Consider the following 20,617-nt stretch of genomic DNA (forward strand, 5'->3'; position numbering starts at 1 on the left):
ACAACCCATTGCAAAAAAATTACAAGGGAAACACAAGGACAGTTGCTCCAGTGGAGCTTGCAGCAGTGCGGATTAGAAAACACACACAGACACAGTAACAATAAATTCTGTACAGCTTTAAAACAAAGAAAACAGTGTTAAGCCATATTACATTTTAGAGGAAAAAAAGTATACTGAAATTAGAACAACAAATTAAGTCTATTGGACCACAAAATTTAATATACGAAGGGGTATGAGCTGTATATATATATAATTAAAAGTATGTAATGAAATGGTAACTGAGCAGAGTAGTAGTGAGTGGATTACAGATGAGTACAATGATCGGTTAAAAACTGTGGTGCCAGTAAAAGACAAGAAAATCATTCTTGTAGAACAATCAAGAAATGTATATCTTGTTAATATTTTGCCATTTCATTGCTATCTCATTTTTAATTATGTTCGCATTTTTACAGAAGTTATATGTGCTTTTATACCACACACATGCCCAAATAGTGTGCAAGCTGTAGCCTGTCAGCTCTGAAAACCATTATGCACAAAGCAGGTATTTGATCCACGTGTAATACATCCACTGCACACAAACCTTCTCTGCCACATGAATGCCTGTATTTTATCATTCTAGTTTGTATTTAACAATTGCATGCTTAATAATTTTATAATGAAACCATCATTGATGTTTTATAACCACTTCTTTAAAATTTCTATGTTAAATATACAATATAGGCACTTAACAAATTTCTTATTTTTCTCTTTAATACAAAAAGCAGACAAGAAAGTAATAGCAGAAAAAAGTACCAGTCGTGAGGACCTCAGAGACATGTGATAATAGGGGCTCTGTCTTTCTCCATTCCTCATGAGAGTCGAGAGCTAGCTGTTACCCACAGCATGCCAAAGACTGGGCTGCTGAAGTAAAAAGGCATCTTAGCCCTAGCTGTGTAAATACGGGGGCTGCACGTGGTATCAGGTCAGTGTTTGTGGGAGCATAAACACCACCACGTGTCAGGTACAGCAGGAAAGGGGCAGGATTGCCTCTGAGCCAAATCCAAAGGCAATTGCTTAGATTTTCCACTTGCCACCTCCCAGGAAGACTGCAGCCTATTTTGGCTAGCAGTACTCTTTAGTCATGACGCCAACACTGCTAGTTATGTTTTGGAGTGTAACCACAGGGGCGTGTGATTGCTGCATATCTGGACACACCTGCATGAATTTCAGTCTGGACAGTGTAAGCAACACCAGTGACGCAGAGAGGTTTTTGAGGAGAGCCACTCGTGCACCTCTTCCTGATGCCCGCAAACCTGATGGTACAAATGGAATCAAATTAATGCTACCACATTGTTAGGGCTGCTGTTGCTCAAAGTGGCCAGACTTACATTAGCCTACGCTACTGCTGCATCTTCTACGGCAATGTGTGTACAACCTTCTGTCCCAGTATTCCCCTGGTATGACCCCCACCATATTTTCTGTGCAATTTTTCAAGCGAGAAATGGAGACAAGCCATAATACCCAGAGAAACAGAAGCGCTTCAAAGAAACCTCAGTACTAAGCCTGAGCTGAACTCTGGGTGAGTCTTGAAGGGGGATTGAAAAATATGGAGCAGGTGTCCACCTCCAAATTATCTGTGTCTAGAGTTTCACATACAGTTAGAGCTAGCATAAGCCATCACTGCTGCTAAAAAGGCACTTCCAGGCTTCATTCCTTCTCAACTGCTCATAACTGCCCTTGCTCCTCTCCTGCCTTTGCACTGGCACAAGCCTTTGTGCAATTGCCCAATGACCTGCATTCAGATCTGGGTGGAAACAGATTGCTTTTCCCTGCAGTAGCTTTGCCTCCACAGCCCTGTTCACAGTGCAGCTGTGCAAAAGCCATGCTGGCAGAAGGCGAGGTGGCAGCACAGCAGCAGGAGTGGGGCATGTCAGGCAGGGGAGGGGTGCGACTGCAGCTTTTGGCAGTCAGGATGATTTAAACTGCCTGGATGTATGCATGAAACTATATTTTCCATGTTGAAAGGCAGTGAGACGTCATTGCACACCTAGTGTGGCAATGAGATGTAAAGAGACAATTCATATGAATCCTTTCAACTCTGAAATTGGCTTAAAAGTTGCTACAGCTGCCTTTATCCTTTGCCAATTGTTGTGGCTTTAGAATAACTTTAGTCAGCTTTTAAATATTTTATTTTTCTGCCTGTGCCATATAAGTTGGAGAAGCATGAGATTAGGATTGAATTCTCCAGACTCAATTTAGAGTTCCTCAGATTTGCTGCCTCAAAAAGCGGGATGGGGGGGCGGGGGGGAACCATACTATTGACTCATTGTTTTATACAGAACTATGACCACCCAAGAAACTTTGATTACTCCGGTTTCTGATCTGTTCCAGCTAATTGGTTTGTTTTCATGATAATGGAAAGAAAGAATAAAACTTGAAAAGAATCAGACTCATTAGCCAGAGGGCAGAAAGAATGCAAGCCCCAAAATGTGCTTAAAACCTTGCTATAAGAATTCCAGCTTCGGGACAGTGTACCACTGGGACTGGACTTGTGTAGGCTCCTTTGCTTTCCTTTCTTGTACTCTAATATAGTCAGTGCAATTATGTGTTTTAAACAGTGGTGTGTTAACACAGTGCCTGATGCAGACTCTGTACTCTTTAGAGTAGGAAATTTTAACCACCCCCTCGTTTCTCATGTGCTACTGTAAGAGTTTATTCCTTTCTGCAGCCAGGGCCTGAAGTCAGACATGATAGATCCCAGCTCTGCAGATACATAGTTGTGGACAAAATGGCTGGACAAAGTGTCCTATGCAAGAGACCTCCAAATGCAAGTGTTCAGCTCTCTGAAGCAAATGCCTATGAATTGAGTGATTTAACATTTAAATAGATTTTTACATAATTTGCCTAATTGACAATTGCCTCAGACAAGAAGGATAAACATGTTAGTCATAGCATTTAAGACACTAAGTATGTGGTACCTCTCCTCCTCCAGAGCATGAGTTTCATGTGATTTGCATTTGATATTTATGCTTTCTTTTACCTGGCACCTTTGATTGACTTCGTCTGGAGACTTCTCTAGGCTCACTGGCAGATCAGTTCAAAACAAAGCACAAGTACTCTCAGATCAGACAGAAAGTTCCTGAAAGTGCTGTATCCCGGGGCTGCCACAGCCTGCTGACCTCCTCCACTGCTTGTCTGGGTGATGCCGAACCTGCTGGGTGGGTGCAAGGGGTTTGGTCACCAGTGCCTGCTTTTTGACTTTCTGGGAATCTTCATGTACTTAGTGCACCAAGTGCTTAAGATCTTGCTGAACTTTACTCTGGTTTAGTTATTATGGCTCAGCGAAATAAGACAGTTGACTTGACACTCAGAAATATATACTTGTGCTCAACTGTTTAAACTGTTTTTAACCCTCCCTTGTGCCAAAATAACATACACTGGGGAAAACGCTCTGATGTTTGTGAAATGAAACGACCATATTTTATTCATCGGTAACGTGTTCTTCCATGATTCACCTTGATACTATACATCTTTGTGATGTACAATTTATGTATATGATTCAGCATGATGCTGCACACCTCTTTGTGATTCACTGTGCTACACTGATAATTTTTATACGGCAGATGTGCACATACAGGTAACAACAACCAAATACGAGAGATAACGAGGAGCTGGGATTCTCCAGTGAGTGCAACACCACAGCATATGATGGTGGTAGACAGTGATGGGCCCAATGGGGAGCATGGTGTAAAGCTGTGATGGGCATCGAATCTTGCGCAACATGGATAGAAACAATGTGCTGTCACAACCGTGAGGTGTCTGCCTTGGCGGAAAAACTGTTTGCCCCTCAGTCTTCTGAGTCACTTCCTTTAAGCATGACATTTTCAATTTGCAAAAAGTTTTCCGCAACAGCAGAGTCCCTCAATGCCACTAAAACCTTTGCATAAGGAAGGGTCTGTGTACCTTCAGGAAGGTCTTTTCATTCTCTCCCTGACCAGGGGTGATCATGCTGGGGCAGACAGGGAATATGGGCACGGGATTGGGGTTGCACGTGCCAGTCATGTTCTCTTCCACATTCCTAAAAGGACTGGCTATAGTGGCGTGACCTTCTGCACCCCCTGTGTGGCCTGCACCCACAGCAGTTTGGCAATCCTAGGCAACACCCAGCACTTAGGAGATGCCGCTGCACGTGGTGAGACAACCACAACCATCCCGACCCTGGTGGCACAAGAACAATGAAGCAGATGGTTTTTTTTCCAATATAGCCATCTCCTGGGCATTTTCGTCATAATTTAAGGTAAATTTAGCCGCCACTAAACAGCAACCCTGGAAGGAACTGGTGCTTCCAAAGCCACGGCCATAGCAGCGCTGCACCATGTCGGGACACTCTCCATCAGCAACGGCAAGGCCACGTTCGCGAACTGAAAACACCTGCGCTGGCGGACCCTCCGTTTGGCGCGGTTAACTGTTAGAGGACAGGGAGCCGCCGCCCAGGGCGGTCGTCCTGGGGCAGCCCCGGCAGTCCGCGGAGCCGCCGCGGGGCGCGCAGGGCACGCGGCTGCGCCGGTACCCGCGGGCGCGCCGGCACGCGAGCGGCGGCACGCGGCCTCCCGGCCGCCGGCACCGCGCCCCCTACAGGCGGGGCGGCGGCGCTGCCCGCGCCCCGGGGCGGCGGCCGGGCCTCCCCCGCGGGGCTCGGCGCACAGCGCGGGGTGGCGCCGCTGGGAGGCGGCGCGGAGGCGGTGGCGGCTCCTGCTCCGCGGCACCAACCGGAAGCGCGGCGGACGGAGCGGGAGACGCGGTCGCGCCGGTTCCAGCCTTTTCCTCGGCGGCTCCGGGATCGGCGCCGCTCGCGTCCCGGCCAGCCCGGAGTCCCTCGGGGAAGGTGAGGAGGGCGACGCGCCCCCCGCGTCACTCCCGGGCGGGAGGGGGCGCGGCGCGGCCGGTGCGCGTTTGGCTGCGGCGGGGCGCGGCGCGGCGTGGCGGGAGCGCGGGGCCGGGCCGCGGCTGTCCCCGCCGCGTTTGACGTTTACCACCCGCTGAGGCAACTTTGGAAGTCCTTGGAGGGGAGACGCGCGACCGTCTCGGCGCACGGCCTGACCTTGTGCCGCCCCGGGGAGCGGACGCCGGCGGGTCCCGCGGCGCCGGACGGGCTCCACCTTAGTCCCCTCTGCCCCGAGGGGCAGCGGCGCCCGCTCGTGTGCGCGCGGTGAGGCGGGGGTGCCGCGGGCGCCGCGTCGAGGCCGGGACACGGCCCGAGCCGTGTCCGCCGAGGGACAGCCGGCAGGGCGGGCAGCGGCGGCGGCGCGGCCAGCCCCACGCGGGAGAGGTGCCGCCAGCAGTTGTCTTTTGCGGGGGTTGGCCGCGGGATGAGGGGCCGCGGCTCTCCCTCGCCCCGCCGCGCCTCAGACGGCGTTTCAGACATGTTCACTTCACCTGCACCTGCTGAATTTGTCTGTCGTTTTGAGCACAAAATCCCACAGGCTGAGCTTCGAGGTGTGACTTCCAGTCCCCTTCTTTTTTTCCTTCTCGCTTTTCAAGTGAACTGGCATGTTTTCGTTTTTGCTATAGTCCCTCAAGTTAGTTCCTTTCTATCAGTACACTTTTTCTTTTTTCCAGCATGCCCGTGTGCGTGAGCTATCCATTACCCCTCTCTCCATCACACTTTGCTGTGAGTTTTAGCCACGGAGCCGTCGGGAAAGCCATGGATCATTACTTTTTCTAAATTCCAGAAGCAGAAATAATTTGAAAGTACTGGATTAACTGGATCACTGCCTGAAAACATCATAGCTTTCCGCTGGAGGCATGTTTTCAGGACTTTGCCCCAAAATTTGAAGTCCTCAGAAATCTACTTGTTTTATGTGTCAGTAATGTGCTTTGCATACCAGTGGCATTGTGTGAATAATGGTAACCCTGGAGAATCCTGCTCGCTGATGGAGGAGAAGGCAGAAATGCTGACAAAACTAAGGCTCGTGTCCTACAGTCATGCCTGTGCAAGAACCGAGTGGCTCTATGGGCCAGGTTGCGGGTTTAGTTGCCTTCTCTTTCCTGCATGTTGTTGCGTGTGTACTCCTGGCAGACATCCCTGAGGAGGTATAATGTAAACAAAGTGACTAGTTTAGGGTTTCTCCAAGATAAAATGTTTTCTATTTAAAGTGAAGCCTTTAAACCCTTCAGTCTCTGCCATTGACACAGCTCAGGTCAAAAATAGTTCTTTTCCTGAAGTACACAGTTTAGGCTGAGTTGAGCTCTTTTTCCATAGCACTGGTGGTTACATAAATTCAAATAAAATTAGGAATGTTATTAATGGAGGTTATGCAGAATTCTTAGGTTCTGACAAAGGGCAGGCTCGAATGTTATTGCTTCTGTAACTAAGGTAGGCAGAGCTGTGCCACCAGTCTCACTGTCTGCAGGGCTGCTGCTCAGTCTGATTAAGAAAATGTAGGAATGGTAGGGGTTATTGACTTTGTTTTAACTTCTGGGAAGATTAGAAGATTAAGATATATTTAATTTGGAGTTGTGCTTGGAGTTTGTTTGCATCTTATCCATCAGCAGTTCATGATATGATTAAAGGATCTTTTATTTATAAAAACTTCTTTCTGCAGTATCTCTTGGAGCTCATTATCACTGTAACTCCTTTTCTGTTTTCTGCTCAGATAAGACAGTGATTAACCATGGTTCTGGTGTTTGAGGGAAGGCTTCTTTTTATTTGGTGGGTTTTGCCCTTTTTTTGTTTAACAGCTGAATAAATATGGTGCTGCAAAAGTTCAGGTTGATGTGCACAAGGACTGTAGGCCCTGTTGGATACAAGGGATGATTTGGGTCTAAAAATGGATGGTCAAAGATCCTGAAAGCAAATGGGCTGTTTTTCCAAATAAGGAAACTTGGCACATTCTGCTGTGTATTTTAAGATAGCACGAGTGTAGTGTGCTACTACTTTATTGGCAATATGTTGGCAGTGTGCCTTCCTGAACGAAGCACTGAATCCTGCTTTGTGGAACCACACAGTGGAAGAGGGGCAGCGAGTTGCATGGTTGTTCCCTTTAGTAAATTGCGAAGGTTTTCCCAAAGTAGTCAGACATTTAAGCAGCATCAGGTGCATGTGCAAGATGAGAGATACAATTTTCAGTTCTGTAGCCACGCACTAAGCAGAACATGAGTTGCAGTTACTGTTTGATTTGTGCTAAATTCTTTCCTGCCTCCTGTCTTGAACTTTTAAAAAAGCCCCTCAGTTGGAACTCCCTGTACTCTGGGAGCAGTGCCTGAATGAGAAATAGTAGGGTCTTCTAGCTTGTACATGGAAGAAAGCAGAGAGTTGGACATGACAGCACTTCCTGAACGGCACAGGCTGGTTTAGGGGAGCTGGGAAGTGAAGGTCTCAGGTTCTTCCAATGTCCCCACACGATGGTGCAGGGCAGTCTGCAGCAGGGTCAGTGAGGACACAGGAGAAGATAGCAATGTTGTTGCAAGATTGCAAGCCCGTGCCTTATGTGTTAGAAATGAAAGAGAAAAAGGAGAAAGTTCTGTTTTCCCCTCCCTAAAAGAGATCCTGTGGGAATAATTGAAATAACCACCAACTGAATTGTTTCTTTGAAATACTTGTCACTTGCTGTTTAATCTCATTGACAACAAGCAACAAAGTCCATCCATGTGTGCTGCACATTGTTGGAATGGTGTACTTGTTTTGGATGCCAGTGTAAAACTGGAGTTTAATGAAATACCTGTTTTGTTTTTTTTTTTTTCTTAACCAATAGTATAAATTCAGACTGTTAAGTATCTTTTAAAACAGGATGACAAGTTAATAACTGTGTGTGGTTTTGTCAGATGTAGTTGTTACACCAACAGTTGTTGTTTTCTGAAACATAACAAAGAGATTGATCTGTCTAATTGAGCATTAACTATCTTGCATCTGAAAACATGGACTAATATTTAAACAGGTCTGTTATTTCATCTAGAGGGAGAAAACAGTGTATCTAACTTTGGCTGTCATTACAGGTCTCTAAATAAAAGTGTCCCGTGTAAATCTCCTCTACTTTCTCTGCAAAAAAGCATCTGAAAGAACCTAATACAAACCAGTGAATCAGTCTTTTAAGTTACGTTACTTTATTGTATGCTGTTGCCTACAGCATCTGCAGCTGACTGACTGCTGTCGGTAAATTTGAAATTGGGAAGATGTTAAAGGAACAGCTTCTGCAAACGCGTATATGCCAGACACTGTGCTGCAGTGACATAAATGTTTAGGTAAAGTTTTAAGCAGCAAGTAGGACCCATCAAGTGTGTGTTGTTCATGTTGTAACATCTTGTTCTGTGTTACAGTAACTTTCAGAAGTCAGATAATTTATGTGTTTTACATGAATGACTTGATGCTTCTGGGTGAACAATAATTTAAAATAGTTTGACAGCTCTTCAGAACTATTGTACTTGGATAGCGAAGGCAGAAATATTTGTTTCCTGGGATATATTTTTGGGTTTGCATGTTTTTCTATTCCTTCTGCCATCCCAAATGCAAGTATCTGTTACCAGCTGGTCAAACTTCCTGGTTAAACTGATGGTCCAGTCGGTGCATATGCTTTTGCCAGTGAGTAACATTACTCTTTTGAATAATTGTGTTGTCAGTAACAAGATTTTTTACTGGAGCATAATCATCTATGTGCAGGGCTGTAACCGTAAATTGTGAGGTCTCTGGGCTGGGAAACTGACCTGTTTCATTTGTCTATAAAGTCTTGCATATGCTTGAGACACCATGTACACATTGTTAACTTGGAGCAACTACTGGAATAAATGAGGCAAATGAGCTTTGTGTCTGAAGACCTACTAACTAAGCAGGACAGTCAAAGAGTGAAAAGTTAAACCTGACTTTGCTACCCTCTTGATTTGCAGGAGTGACCAATTTCTTTTCCCTTGAGCTTTCCGTAAAGCAAACATGCGCAGGTGCAAAAGATAGCTCTGGGATGACAGGAAATCTACTGACAGCAGTGACAAAGTTAGAACAAGAGTAAAGGGTCAGTAGAAGACTTCTGGCACTTGTATTGGGAAAGGGGCTGACAGGGTACTGGAAGAAAGGACTTTATTTCAGCGTCCCATGAGTAACCCCTACTCTGACTCACAGAGCTGGGGAAATCGTGTCTGTGTTCCCTCACTGAGAGCTTTGCAGATCCATGTCAGTAGAAGGCCTTCTTGAGGCCTGTTCTCTTGTAGTGCCTTCTGTAAACACAGTAAAGTGGTCATGGCTTGCCTTTACCCTTAAGGATGGTGAGATGTAAAATGAAGCAGACAGTTTCAGAAAATACTGTATATTACATTAATGCAATATGTAGAAGAGTGTTGATATCTTCATCTCTCAATTTGGGAATAGCTGCAACCAAACAGTGCCAGAAATTTCTGGTGAAATAATATGTCAAAATTTTAATTAGATTAGCTGCACAATCAGGAGAGCCAAGGGAGGAATGATGTCTTTGTGTTTGTTAGAGAAGGGACTTGGATGAAGGGGTTTTGGCAGTTTTAGAGTAATGCACTCTAGGTGTATTACAGCTACATTTCCTGGCCCTGGACCACACATGATGTGTGGATTCCATGTCAAAAAGCCATAGGGATGGGAGACTCACAGAAGACACGGTATGTTTCGGTACTATAGTTAGACCAGTGTAATTGGAGGTGTAATTTTCACTAGCAATCCAAAATCTCTGTGCCTTTTTTTGACTTGTTTAATTCAAACCTAGCTCTTTCATTTTATGCTCATAAGCTTGCTTTCACTAATGGCATAGTAACTTCTGCTGGTACTTTGTCTACAGTGATGCATCTGAAATGATCCCACAGCAGGCTTACAGATGGTTCTGGTGGATGGCATGTCTTGCAGTCCCATTAAGGACCTGAGGCTTCTTGATCTTCCACAATTAAAAAAAGAAACATAAAATTAGTCATTGTTCATGCATTTAGGTGATAGCATTTCTTGAAATTCGCTACGGGCATTAGCTCTATCACTGTGAAATCTCTGAGAAGGACGTTCTGTTCCCCTGGCAGCAGACATGGGATCATCTCTTGAAACTGCCGACACCAGTCTTGGCACAGGCTGCAGAATTCCACATATTGTAACTGAGATGAATTACTGCGTACTTTTGCTTTGTTGTAACGTGCAAGCAGAACTGAGTCACTTGGGAAGAGAGGTTTGCTGTGGCCAGGTTTTTCCACATCCTTGCACGAGGTGCTCCCGCCTCGCCCCAAGCACCGGCAAAGCGTGGCGTGTGCTGAGGTGCCACTGCTGGGAGGCTGTGGGGCAGCACGCGCCTTGAGTGTGGCTGTTGGGGCAGCAGAGCTGGCATGCCCGAGCTCCTGGGCAAGCTCAGGGAGGAGAGAGTTCTTGCCAGCCCTCAGCTCACAGCAGGGAAGGCAGTGGCATGCCTGCCTCTTGCAGAGCTGCTTGCAAGGTGTTCGGGGAAACATCAGTGTCGCTCTGAGAAGTATTTTTAGTTGTTTCTGTCTCTCAGCTGCTCCTAATAGCTCGTGCAAATTATGCAAACATTTGCACAGCCTGTTGGAATGCAAGTTCCCAGGCTTCAGTGTACCACAGATCTTACTGTAACCTGTTTAGGCAACTGATTCTGGTTTTGGGGGGTATCTGAGCGTGGGTAAGAGAGTCAGTAAATCTGTAGAGCATATGTGTTAATGAAAGCTTTTCTCTTCACAGGTTTTGCTGTGGTATATTTTGTCATTATGAGATGTCGTCTACCAGTGCTTCATTTGTGCAAATTAGATTTGATGACTTGCAGTTTTTTGAGAACTGCGGTGGAGGGAGTTTCGGCAGTGTCTACCGAGCCCGATGGATTTCTCAGGACAAGGAGGTGGCTGTAAAGAAACTACTCAAAATAGAAAAAGAGGTAAGAATTTACTTTCATTCACTTTGTGGAAACAAGGACAGAAATTCTGTCCTGGTGTCTTCCGTGCTCTAGCCCTGAGCAAACTTCCTTGGGCTCTCTGCTTGTTCAATTACAAAACTATGTTACTGGAATGATATTACAGTAAAGACATACTGAGGGGACTCCAGCTGAGGGTGTTTCTGATTTAAAACAATATTGATTTATTGTGTACTGTTGTCCCCCACTTTTCTGGTTTAGTAGCTCCTCTCTGCTCTGGCCCTGAGGAGGAGGAGAGCTGGCTGCACCTGTGGAACTAGTAGTTTTCCTTTGATGCCATTGAGCATGGTGCTAGGACAGGAAGAAGTAGTGTTCACTGTCTTTGCCTGCTTCTGTTTTCTACATCTAGTCTCCTAAGCGCTGTGATTCACACATGTGTGTTCTCTATTGGCTTAGCATGTGTTGATCGGTGTTGTCTCTTCCCTGCCTGCTGCAGGTTTTGATCCAGGGCTCTGCTAGCTTTGAGTTAGTCATGGCAGCACTTCGTCTTGGTCTCGTCTTGCAGCAAAGTTTAAGCCTAACCATTCCACCCACCATCTTCCCTCTCTCTGTCATGTGCACCTGGGAAGGTGGGCAGGTCCTTCGCAGTCCTGTGGGAAAAGGCAGAATTAACTCACTGCAAGTTTACCAACTAAGGTTGGTTTGAGGGCTTAAAAAAAGAAAGATTTTTAGGTTTACCTTTTGGGTAACTTTTAGGTAATTTTTAATCCTCTTGATGCTTAGCTTTGTATAGTCCCAGCAGACAGAGTGTATATGGCACTCAAAGAGCTCTAGTCTGACTGCTGGTCACCACTGCTGATGCAGCAGTGAGGACACACCAGAGCAGTGATGGACAGCACAGTTACTAGGCCACTGTTGCAGCATGACTATATGTAGCTTGCATACAATATCCTCCAGGTATTTTAGGAAGACAGTTATAAGCACAGCAGAGCAGTGCTAGGGATAATATGCTTGGTAAATAATCAGACACCAAAGTTCATCTGGTGCTGCAGCAACCTATTCCGTCATGCTTAGTGATGTGATAAGCATGTTTGATCATGATTAAGCAAGTTGCTGTCTAAATTAATGTGGAAGGTTCTCATGATTTCTCTAAGATAGTGAGAGATGTACATCCTCTGTCCAATAACAGTTTTCACTGTTCTTTTTATTTCTATTATTTGTTAACATCAAAAGATAGACAAGTTAATTTGGCACTATGCCATATCAATAGTGTGCATCTTAAAAATCAGCTGGCTGGCGGACCTCAGTAGTGGTCAATGAAGTGTCTTTATTGAATAGATGTGTTTCCGGTGGGATTACAGAGGAGTGTGCTAGACCCATTGATAGGTACTTCAAGCACTTTTGAAAGAAAAGTTTTGAAAAGATATCACCACGTCTTGAGATGACATAAACTGGAGTGGAAGGGGAAGTGGTAGAGAAAGTAGGACAGACATACGTATTGCTTGACGAGGAACACAAGTTGAGCATTAGGAAAAGGAAACTGTATGCTGGAAAGAATATATTATGATTTAAGGGTTTATTTAGGGATTAATGGAGATTCCCAATCATTAAGAGTTGGTATCATGATGGTGTTAGGCAAATTAGGTTAATGTCCTTGCATATCTAAATGAGGATCAAGTCATTTATAAGAACCAGTTGTGCTTTATCTTGGTATGCAGGACTGGGGAAATTCGTTTTAGGCAGTACATACAAATCTGGCTTCTGTTTTAAAAATAATGCAAATGAACTGAGGAGGGACAGCCCAAAGGGGACTGCAAAGCACACCCGAAGGGTAGAAAGCAGAGGGGTAATGAGAGTGTGTCTCTTGAAAAGGGTGATAGACGGCATCCATCTGGATGAGTTGACAAAAGCAGAGTGAGTGCCTTTCAGCACCAAACTGTTGATTTTCCTTCAGACTGGTCATCATTTGCAGCTTAAATTAACAAGACAGGTTATAGTTGGGAGCAGCTTGGTGTAGGCACTTTCTCTTGAAAGTTTTCTGGGGAGGCAGCAAGAGACAAGTGATGATGCCTTAAGTCTAGCAAGTTTTGGCAGAACTTGTCTATTGAGAATCCTAGAGAATTAAAAAATAAGAGCTTGTTTACAGAAATTGCATTTTCGTGGGGAGTAAATGCTGGGCTCGTTTAATCTAGTGCAAAAAGTTATTACAAGAACTGATGGTTGGGATCTGAAGCCAGACAAATTAGAATGGGAAATAAAGTACAAATTATAAGGAGTGAGGATGAGTAACACTTGGAGCAGACTACAAACAGAAGGAGCAAAGATGGAGAATCCTTTCCATCTCTTCATGTCTTCACATTGAGATGTCTTTTTGGACAATTGTTTTTGTCAAGTTGTTGAGCTCAACACAAGAGCAGCTTGCTGAGGTATGGTGGCCTGTGACGTACCACGGAGGCCAGCCTCGGTGGCCTGTAGGTCTCTTCTAACCCCATGGCCCTCAGTCTGTTTACATATTTAGTATGTTTATCTGTAGTGATGACAATAATGAATGTCTGTGACTGAACTGTGCTGAAAGCCATGGTGAGTCAATGGCTTTTCTGATAGCAATAGAAAAATAACTTGCCGTAACTGTATATATCTGTGTTTAGTAGATATTTGGATGGTTTGCATTTACTCCAGAAAACTAATTATTACTCTTTCTGGTTTATTTGAAGGAAGTGTCCTTTTAACTCCATGACTGATTGTCTTGTATTTCTGTTAACTGCTGCCAATAACCCATAACAAATGATTAAAAGGAAAACAGAGGAGAGTTGGGAAAAGCTTGCTCAGAGGAATTTCATGCTAGCTGAGTCCAAGGGCACAAGCCAAGTCAATAGAGCTGTGCTATCATTCTGCAAATATGTTGTATCTTGCATTTCATTTTATTAAACAAGCCAATCAAAGCGGGCAAAGATCTTGATGGCTTTATATTAGCCAAGTGGCTAACAAGTTCTAACATGTGAAACAAAGCCATTTGTGTTCCATTGTATAGCAGCACATCATACTAAAATATGTGCTCAGAAAAATTTATAAGTACTTGGAAGAGGATTTCTAAGACAGTGCTCTTTGAGAATTGGGAAGACTTCTACAAGTCATTAGCCTTTTATAGACAGGCAATAAAATGTGACTGTACGGGAAGAGTTGTGTGTTTATGTGAATAAAATACAGCTATATAGGTGTGCTGAGAAAAACGAGTATGCTGCAAAGCCTTGATTAGAGTATCAGATCTGAAACTCCGGACATGACAAGACTTCTGCTGATTAAGTAAACCATAGGAGTGCATAGTGAGTGATTAAGTAACAGCAAAACCAAAATTGAGATGCTATTTTGCTATCTAGTCCAAGCACTTGAGCAGTTTTAGGTTTTCAGCAAGGAACAGGAGTTCCTTGTGAATTGTTTTATGGCATATCAAACTATCGGTGTGATGTTTATGATGCATGTGGGAGGAGTAGAAATGTCTCCTGTAGTACGATGTGTGCTTGTACCTTTTGCCCTGTTAATTATGTGCACTCATTGAAGAAAATCGCACACCTACTACTCAGGAAGATTTTTGGTATTTTTGTGAACGACTTATATGAATTATTGGATAAACTTGTAAATTGGCTCCCACTGAAATGGATGGGGGAGATGGGACCCAAAGGCCTTATTCTGCAAATTGCTATTAGTCCTTTTGACTCCATTATCTCAAGTAGAAAACTGTTGGAGTGAAATGTTACACCTTGCCACTTTGGCTTTTCACTGAACAGTACTCGCCTCATTCAATTGCCTGTATATCTCTGAAGTTCACTAGTTATTTGTCAGTGCTTTGGAAGGCCGTGCTTTTGGTGACTGGTTTTCGGCAGCTGACATCTGGTCTGGAGTGTGACTCTTCCCTGGGAGAATTAGTATGGCTGGATTTTTACCTAAAATTTGAGTTTAATTTTAATGCCGCTGCTCTTTGGCAGTACTCCACGATCCATTGAACTATCTCCGTGCTGTTGGTGGACAACAGTATTGAATCCAGTTTGCTTCCTTCAGCCATCACAACCACAATACTTAGGTTCAAGATTATTTGGTTTCATGCAGTACAGCTGTTCAACTTGGATTCCTTCAGGTCTATGCAAACTGCAGGAGAGTGGAGGGAAAAAACCCAGTAAAATGTAACTGTAATCTTAGTGGGAAATATTTCAGCTGAACTAACAGAACTAGCTTGTGGATAAAAGATGTTAAATTGAGTAAGATGAACTGTCCATGCTTTGTTCAGTCATGTCTGTGCAATGCATTTGGTTTTTATGAGACTCAAAAATAAAAACATGTTTTTACTAGTTTTGATGCTATATTGCTGGAAGTCTGACTAGTATGGATATTAATTTTATGTTGTCAGGTTTTCTTGTATGTAATACGTGTGCAATAAGCTTTAGGGGAAATTTTAATGCTTCATAAAAGTTTTCTTATGGAATATAATGCAGCTTGTTTTTTGTTTTTTTTTATTTTATAATCCACTTCTGGAAGAGACCTTCCAGAAAACATGAATTGTGCCTGTACCTTCCAAAGAGGATGAGTTAAGTATGGAGTCATACTTAGCATGGCTTACTTCACTCATGTCTGTAGTCCTAAAAGAGAGCATGTGGTAATTTTAATGTGGATAATGAGAGTAGGGACTAGGAATGACTTTTAAGAGTAACAAGAGAAAAACAAAAGAGTAAAATAGAGCAAAGCAAACTGAAATTGATACTTCTCCTTGACAGGACTAAAAATAGTAGATGTTCTTTTTGCTTATGCTTTATAGCTGGTATGGGTGCTTGGGTGCCAGTCTTGAATGACTCTCCATATTGGGACCTGGCTGTAACAAAGGGCAATTTTGATGCTTTTTTGTTAGCTCTTTCTAGGAGCTCCCGCTCCCTCATCCCTCTCATGTCTGAGTCATCAAGTATTGAGAGTGACTCAAGGCAACATCTGCCAGGAAATGCCTGGATTTACTTGGTTCCAGCTCTGAGCAGGGGATGACAAACCTCACGTTTCCAACTCCTGATCCTTTGATACAGGTGCTATTGCTAATGAATCATGAGAGATGGTGTAGACTGTGTACCCTATCACAGAATCACCGAATTTGTCAGGGTTGGAAGAGAGCTCTAGAGATTATCTAGTCCAACCCCACTGCTAAAGCAGGTTCCCTTTGATCAGATCACACCCCTGTCACTTTATGTATATAAAGGTACGTAAGATACAGGAGTCAAACATAGGAGTTTTGCAGAGAAACCTGCATTGATATTGGAAAATTACAGAGTTCACCAAAAAAAGAAAGGTTATACATCCCAGGAGTAAGTGATCTCATGAGAATATTTACAGCAATATTTCTTTAAATGAATATAGGGCTGGATCGTGTTAACAGCTAAAGGAAATAAAACTGTATTTATTATACTAGAGCTGTATCTTAAAATGTCTTTACTTCTGTTTTACCAAGTGGTTATTTTTCAGGGATTTGTGTTTGATTTTTATATTTTGGTAAAGGAAGTAACCTAGAGTACTCCTCTTGGTACTGGCTAGGGTATTCTCAAAAGGTATCAAGAAGGTGCTTGGTACCCTTTCTGGGCTGTGGAAGTTACCAAATTGGGTTCAGGTGCTCCAGATGTTGTCTGTTCTGTATTTTGCAGAACAAATAATTTTGGGTAGGACAGACTTCTGCAATAAATCCCTGACTACTTTTGAGTTTGCCATACTCTTGGCTTTTGTTCAAGGGATATTTTCTGGAGGACTTTAATTTGTAAATGAATGTAATGTTTTCAGGTGTCAATAAAGCCACTGTATTAGATTTTCATAGTGTGTGCTTTGGATAAGACTGTATTGTAAGTGTTAAATAGCGTATGTATCACAACTAAAGTGATATTGAGACCTCATTGGTGTTTGGGAGATAGCAGTATAATGAAAGATGATGTAGCTTTGCCAGGATACAATTATTCTTGGGAAGAGCAGGCTTTAGTTTCATTTTGTCCGTTTTAAGAAGAAACTACATTCCTCTGTGCCTCTGCTCTCCAAAACAATCTAAGTAATGTAGTAGTCCAGGCACAGAAATGTATTTGTCTGTATTTTGTTACATTTTATTGTAGTGGATTTTTTACTTGTGTATTTAAACATTTTTATACCAAGTTTTTAATAAATGAGTAACATCTTGCAGAGTTGCTTCATATAAGTAATGAGTATTTGTAGTATGAGTTGTACTAAGGTTTTTTTGATCAGCTTATTTTGAGATTCTTACATGGGCTGTGTATACACATTCTTTTAAAACAAGCCAATTTTGACTTAACTTGATTTAGACATCAGCTTCAATGAAATTGGCAAGTCAGGGCCCAGACTGGCAATCTGTGGCTATAAAAGTTGTTTTGGGGTCACATAGTGACTGTCAGTGTTGTCATCTTAGCTTGCAATAAATGAAAAACATTTTCACAAGTACTGGAAATCTTGCTATAGCCGTATTTAAGAAGTTACCCTATACTTTTTTTTCACCAGCTAAACCATCAGATTTTGTACTGAAATTGTGAAGAGTTAAATGCACATATCCTGTTGCCTGGTAGGTGGTGTTGAACATAAACAAAGATAAACAGGTAAATTAGTAAGCTAAGATGCAGCAAATTTGTCTGTTGCTTCCTTTTACGTGACTCTTGGATTAACCCTAAGATTTGTCAGTGTGAAGCAAAACTGCCTTGTGTGTGCTGCTGGTCAAGAACACATGTGCAGTTGCCATAGTTTGGTTGAGGCACAGGAATTTATTGTGTTCCTCATCCCTAGGGTTAGGAATATCTCTCTGAGTTTTAGACCCTTTTACCTCCCTTAGCTTTACTTTTATTTTTTCAGAAGGTGCAACGAGCTTTTATGCTAGATTCCCATAAATTATGAAAAAATGTTGTTTAAAATAAGGAGAAAATCTGTCTCAGATTTTTTAGAAAGTACTTTTTAATCCTTTTCGATATCCACAATATGCAGCCTCTTAGGATATTGTTAAATATTCTTTACTTTCAGAATTAGTTTAATTTCATTGTACGTTGTCTGAAATTATTCTGTCAATCTGCTGCAAATTTTTCGTTGAGCTTGGGTTGCTCAAGTTGTCAGTAGATACTTAGCCCAAATTGAAGGTTTTTTCCTGGCTTGGGTTTTTTTTAAAATTTTACTCTAGATATGTTTCTCCTTTTTCTGTTTTGTTCCTACATAGGTTTAGTTAGTATTTAGAATTTGGAGGAGAGGTTGTGTTGCTTATTTCTCCATGCCAGTAACCCTTCACATCAAATGGCAGCTCTTTTGTTTCGCCTCCCACGACATTCTCTGACCCTGAGCTTCTGTTGAAGTGATCAACTCAAAAATGGTATTTTTGGATGTTTAAGCTGTCCTGAAGCTTTCCTGTAGAAATCTCATGGCTACAGAAGAGAGATCCTTTTCTCTCAAGGTGGTGTTTTGGGCTATTGCAGGCTCAAGCAGTTGAGAGCTGATTCAAGTTAGTCTTGTCTCTACATTTATCTAACTATATAATTTTCTTAAAACAAGGTTACAATACAAAATCACATGCCAGGTAAGATCTAGTGGTAACTTTAGACTGTGGTAAGTGATTGCATGTTTGAGTCTCAAGTGCTTTGAGGGACAGCTGACGATTTAAATGCCTGTGACCTGCACTGAAATCTTTTGGTGTTACAATCCCTGGGGACTGTAATTAATTTACACTCGCATACGGAATGACAAATTATTGTTTCTGATAATACCAAAGTTGCTGGTGAGGTGTGTGGAATCAGGGCTTGAATCTCACACAGTTTCTAGCATGTTGCAATGCCTGCGTGATGGTTCAAGTGAAGTCACGGATCTGTGCTGGACTTGCTGTGGTCTGTGTCTGGGACTGTCATCTCCCGGAGGCCGTTTCTCACAGATATATTCAAAGCTGAGCACGGGGACCTCAGTCTTTGGTCATCAACCATAGACTATGTGCCATGCACATGGTAGCAATGGAATTTTGAACATGTTTTTTCCTCTTTAGAGAGCAGTAAAACACTCAATATGACTAGGCATGCCTTCCTTCACTTGCCTTTTTTGTCCTTTTCTTTTGTTTTGGTGCTTAATTTTTGACTGGCTGCATATGACATAGGTAAGGAACTGGGGCATGAGATTTCATTGAAAACAAAGTTGAAAAAAAAATACTAACTATAAGGGAAGCATCAAATCAATTTTTTAGTTACAGTGATGCAATTAAAACTGTAAAACACGTTTACCTATTGCCACTTGTTAAGGTGCTGATAGAGAAAGTTTCCTTTTTAAGAGGACAATATAAACAGTCACAAGGAAACATTCAGACCTGTTTATGTTAGCTGGAGGCTACAGAGGAGTCCGGAGAACAGCTTCAGTGTTAACTCTTTCCCTCATACTCCATAAACTGTGCTAACACATTGAGGAGATGAGACTAGTAAGGGCAAATATGGAGCTGCTGCTGCCTCCAGAGAGGCAGTTTGTGTTTTTAAACGTCTCATCTGTTGCAGTTCACGTCCTGGGAAAGAATCCTATTTGCAAAAACACGTTTGATTATTAGAATAATGTTTATTGAACCTACATTCTGCATAATTTCTACTTAAGAAAGCCAGCTTCACTGGGTGACTGGAGTAACAGTGACCATTTCTGTGCCTCCTGGGTCTGCTTTGCAGCTCAGCTGCCTGATGCCTGGAGAGCAGGGCAGACTTTTGCACACAGGAGGGACTTTTTGACAGCTGGAACTTCCTGGCCAAGTACTGCCTGGCTGCAGGATGTCACTTGAAGGGGGCAGTGCCACATGTCTTCAAATTCACCTCCTCTGCCTCTGATTGCTTATTTCTGTTACTCCAAAACTACTGAAAACTTAGGTTCCTTATGGCTAAATGTTGTGAGCAGGGGAGAGTGTCATGGTACACACCAGTGATGTGGCACACATGAGTTTCTAGTAGCCACATTAAAAACAAGTATCGTTTGTAAAACCCCTTGAGCTGCTGCAGAAGTGAGGAAGCTATTGGTAGACACAAGAATGCAGTTGCTTTGTATGAAGTTCATCATAGGAAGGTGGAAAAACCAAAAAGCATTCATGTAGGTTGGGCCGGTGTCAGGTTTTCTGTGAAAAGTGAGGCTCTCTGTAAATTTTTTTCTGGCAGAGGTAGGAGAATAGGTGGTAGAACAGGTGATTGTTCTGGAAACATGTTAAAATAATCTAGTTGCTGCACCCTTGAGTGACTGAGTGATGTTTTCAAGAGGGTATATTTCCACTTCCTTGGAAGAATTGCAGAGCAGAGAAAATGTAGTGCATACCTTTGTGCAGTTGGAGGGGAAAATGCAAAAGTTAGGGGGAAAAGCACAACAGTAACTTTTTGTCTAATCATATCATAACTTTAATTTTAGTAACGTCGGATGCATTTGACACAATCCTATCAAAGATAATGGCTTGTAAGTAGTGACTCGTGGTTTTCCTTTTTGGTGAACCGTGTACTTTTAATCTCCTAAACCAAAGAAAAGACTTCTTTTATGTCGACTTCTTGGCAATGTGTCTGTGTATGCTGAGGCACTGCATGTGATATAAGTATGTAGCAGTAGATGGATGAAATTCAGAGCTGTTGAATTGCTTTTCCTTTTGGATCTTGCCTTGCTAGCAGCCCCTCTAAGAATTTGTGAGGGCTCGAAAGGCAAATGCAAGATCCAGAACCCCACCCATCATACATTTTGGAGTTCTGCTCTTCTCTTTTGATTTTGTTGTTGTTTCTGTATTTGTACCAAAG

The 20,617-nt window shown here is 42.9% G+C and overlaps 1 protein-coding gene across 2 annotated transcripts in view; it reads left to right on the plus strand.

The window, feature by feature from the left end:
- The first annotated feature begins 4,724 nt into the window (after nucleotides 1–4,724).
- The window catches only part of MAP3K20 (mitogen-activated protein kinase kinase kinase 20), a 91,388-nt gene continuing 75,495 nt past the window's right edge, over nucleotides 4,725–20,617 (plus strand). The window contains exons 1-2 of one of the 2 annotated variants that reach the window (XM_062005129.1): nucleotides 4,725–4,864; nucleotides 10,664–10,853. In XM_062005129.1, the coding sequence (XP_061861113.1) occupies nucleotides 10,695–10,853 (159 nt within the window). In that variant the 5' untranslated portion in view covers nucleotides 4,725–4,864; nucleotides 10,664–10,694. The remainder of the gene's footprint in view (nucleotides 4,865–10,663; nucleotides 10,854–20,617) is intronic. The other variant, XM_062005130.1, reaches the window with a different exon arrangement.

Source organism: Colius striatus, chromosome 11, assembly GCF_028858725.1.
Source record: "Colius striatus isolate bColStr4 chromosome 11, bColStr4.1.hap1, whole genome shotgun sequence".
Taxonomy (NCBI): Eukaryota; Metazoa; Chordata; class Aves; order Coliiformes; family Coliidae; genus Colius; species Colius striatus.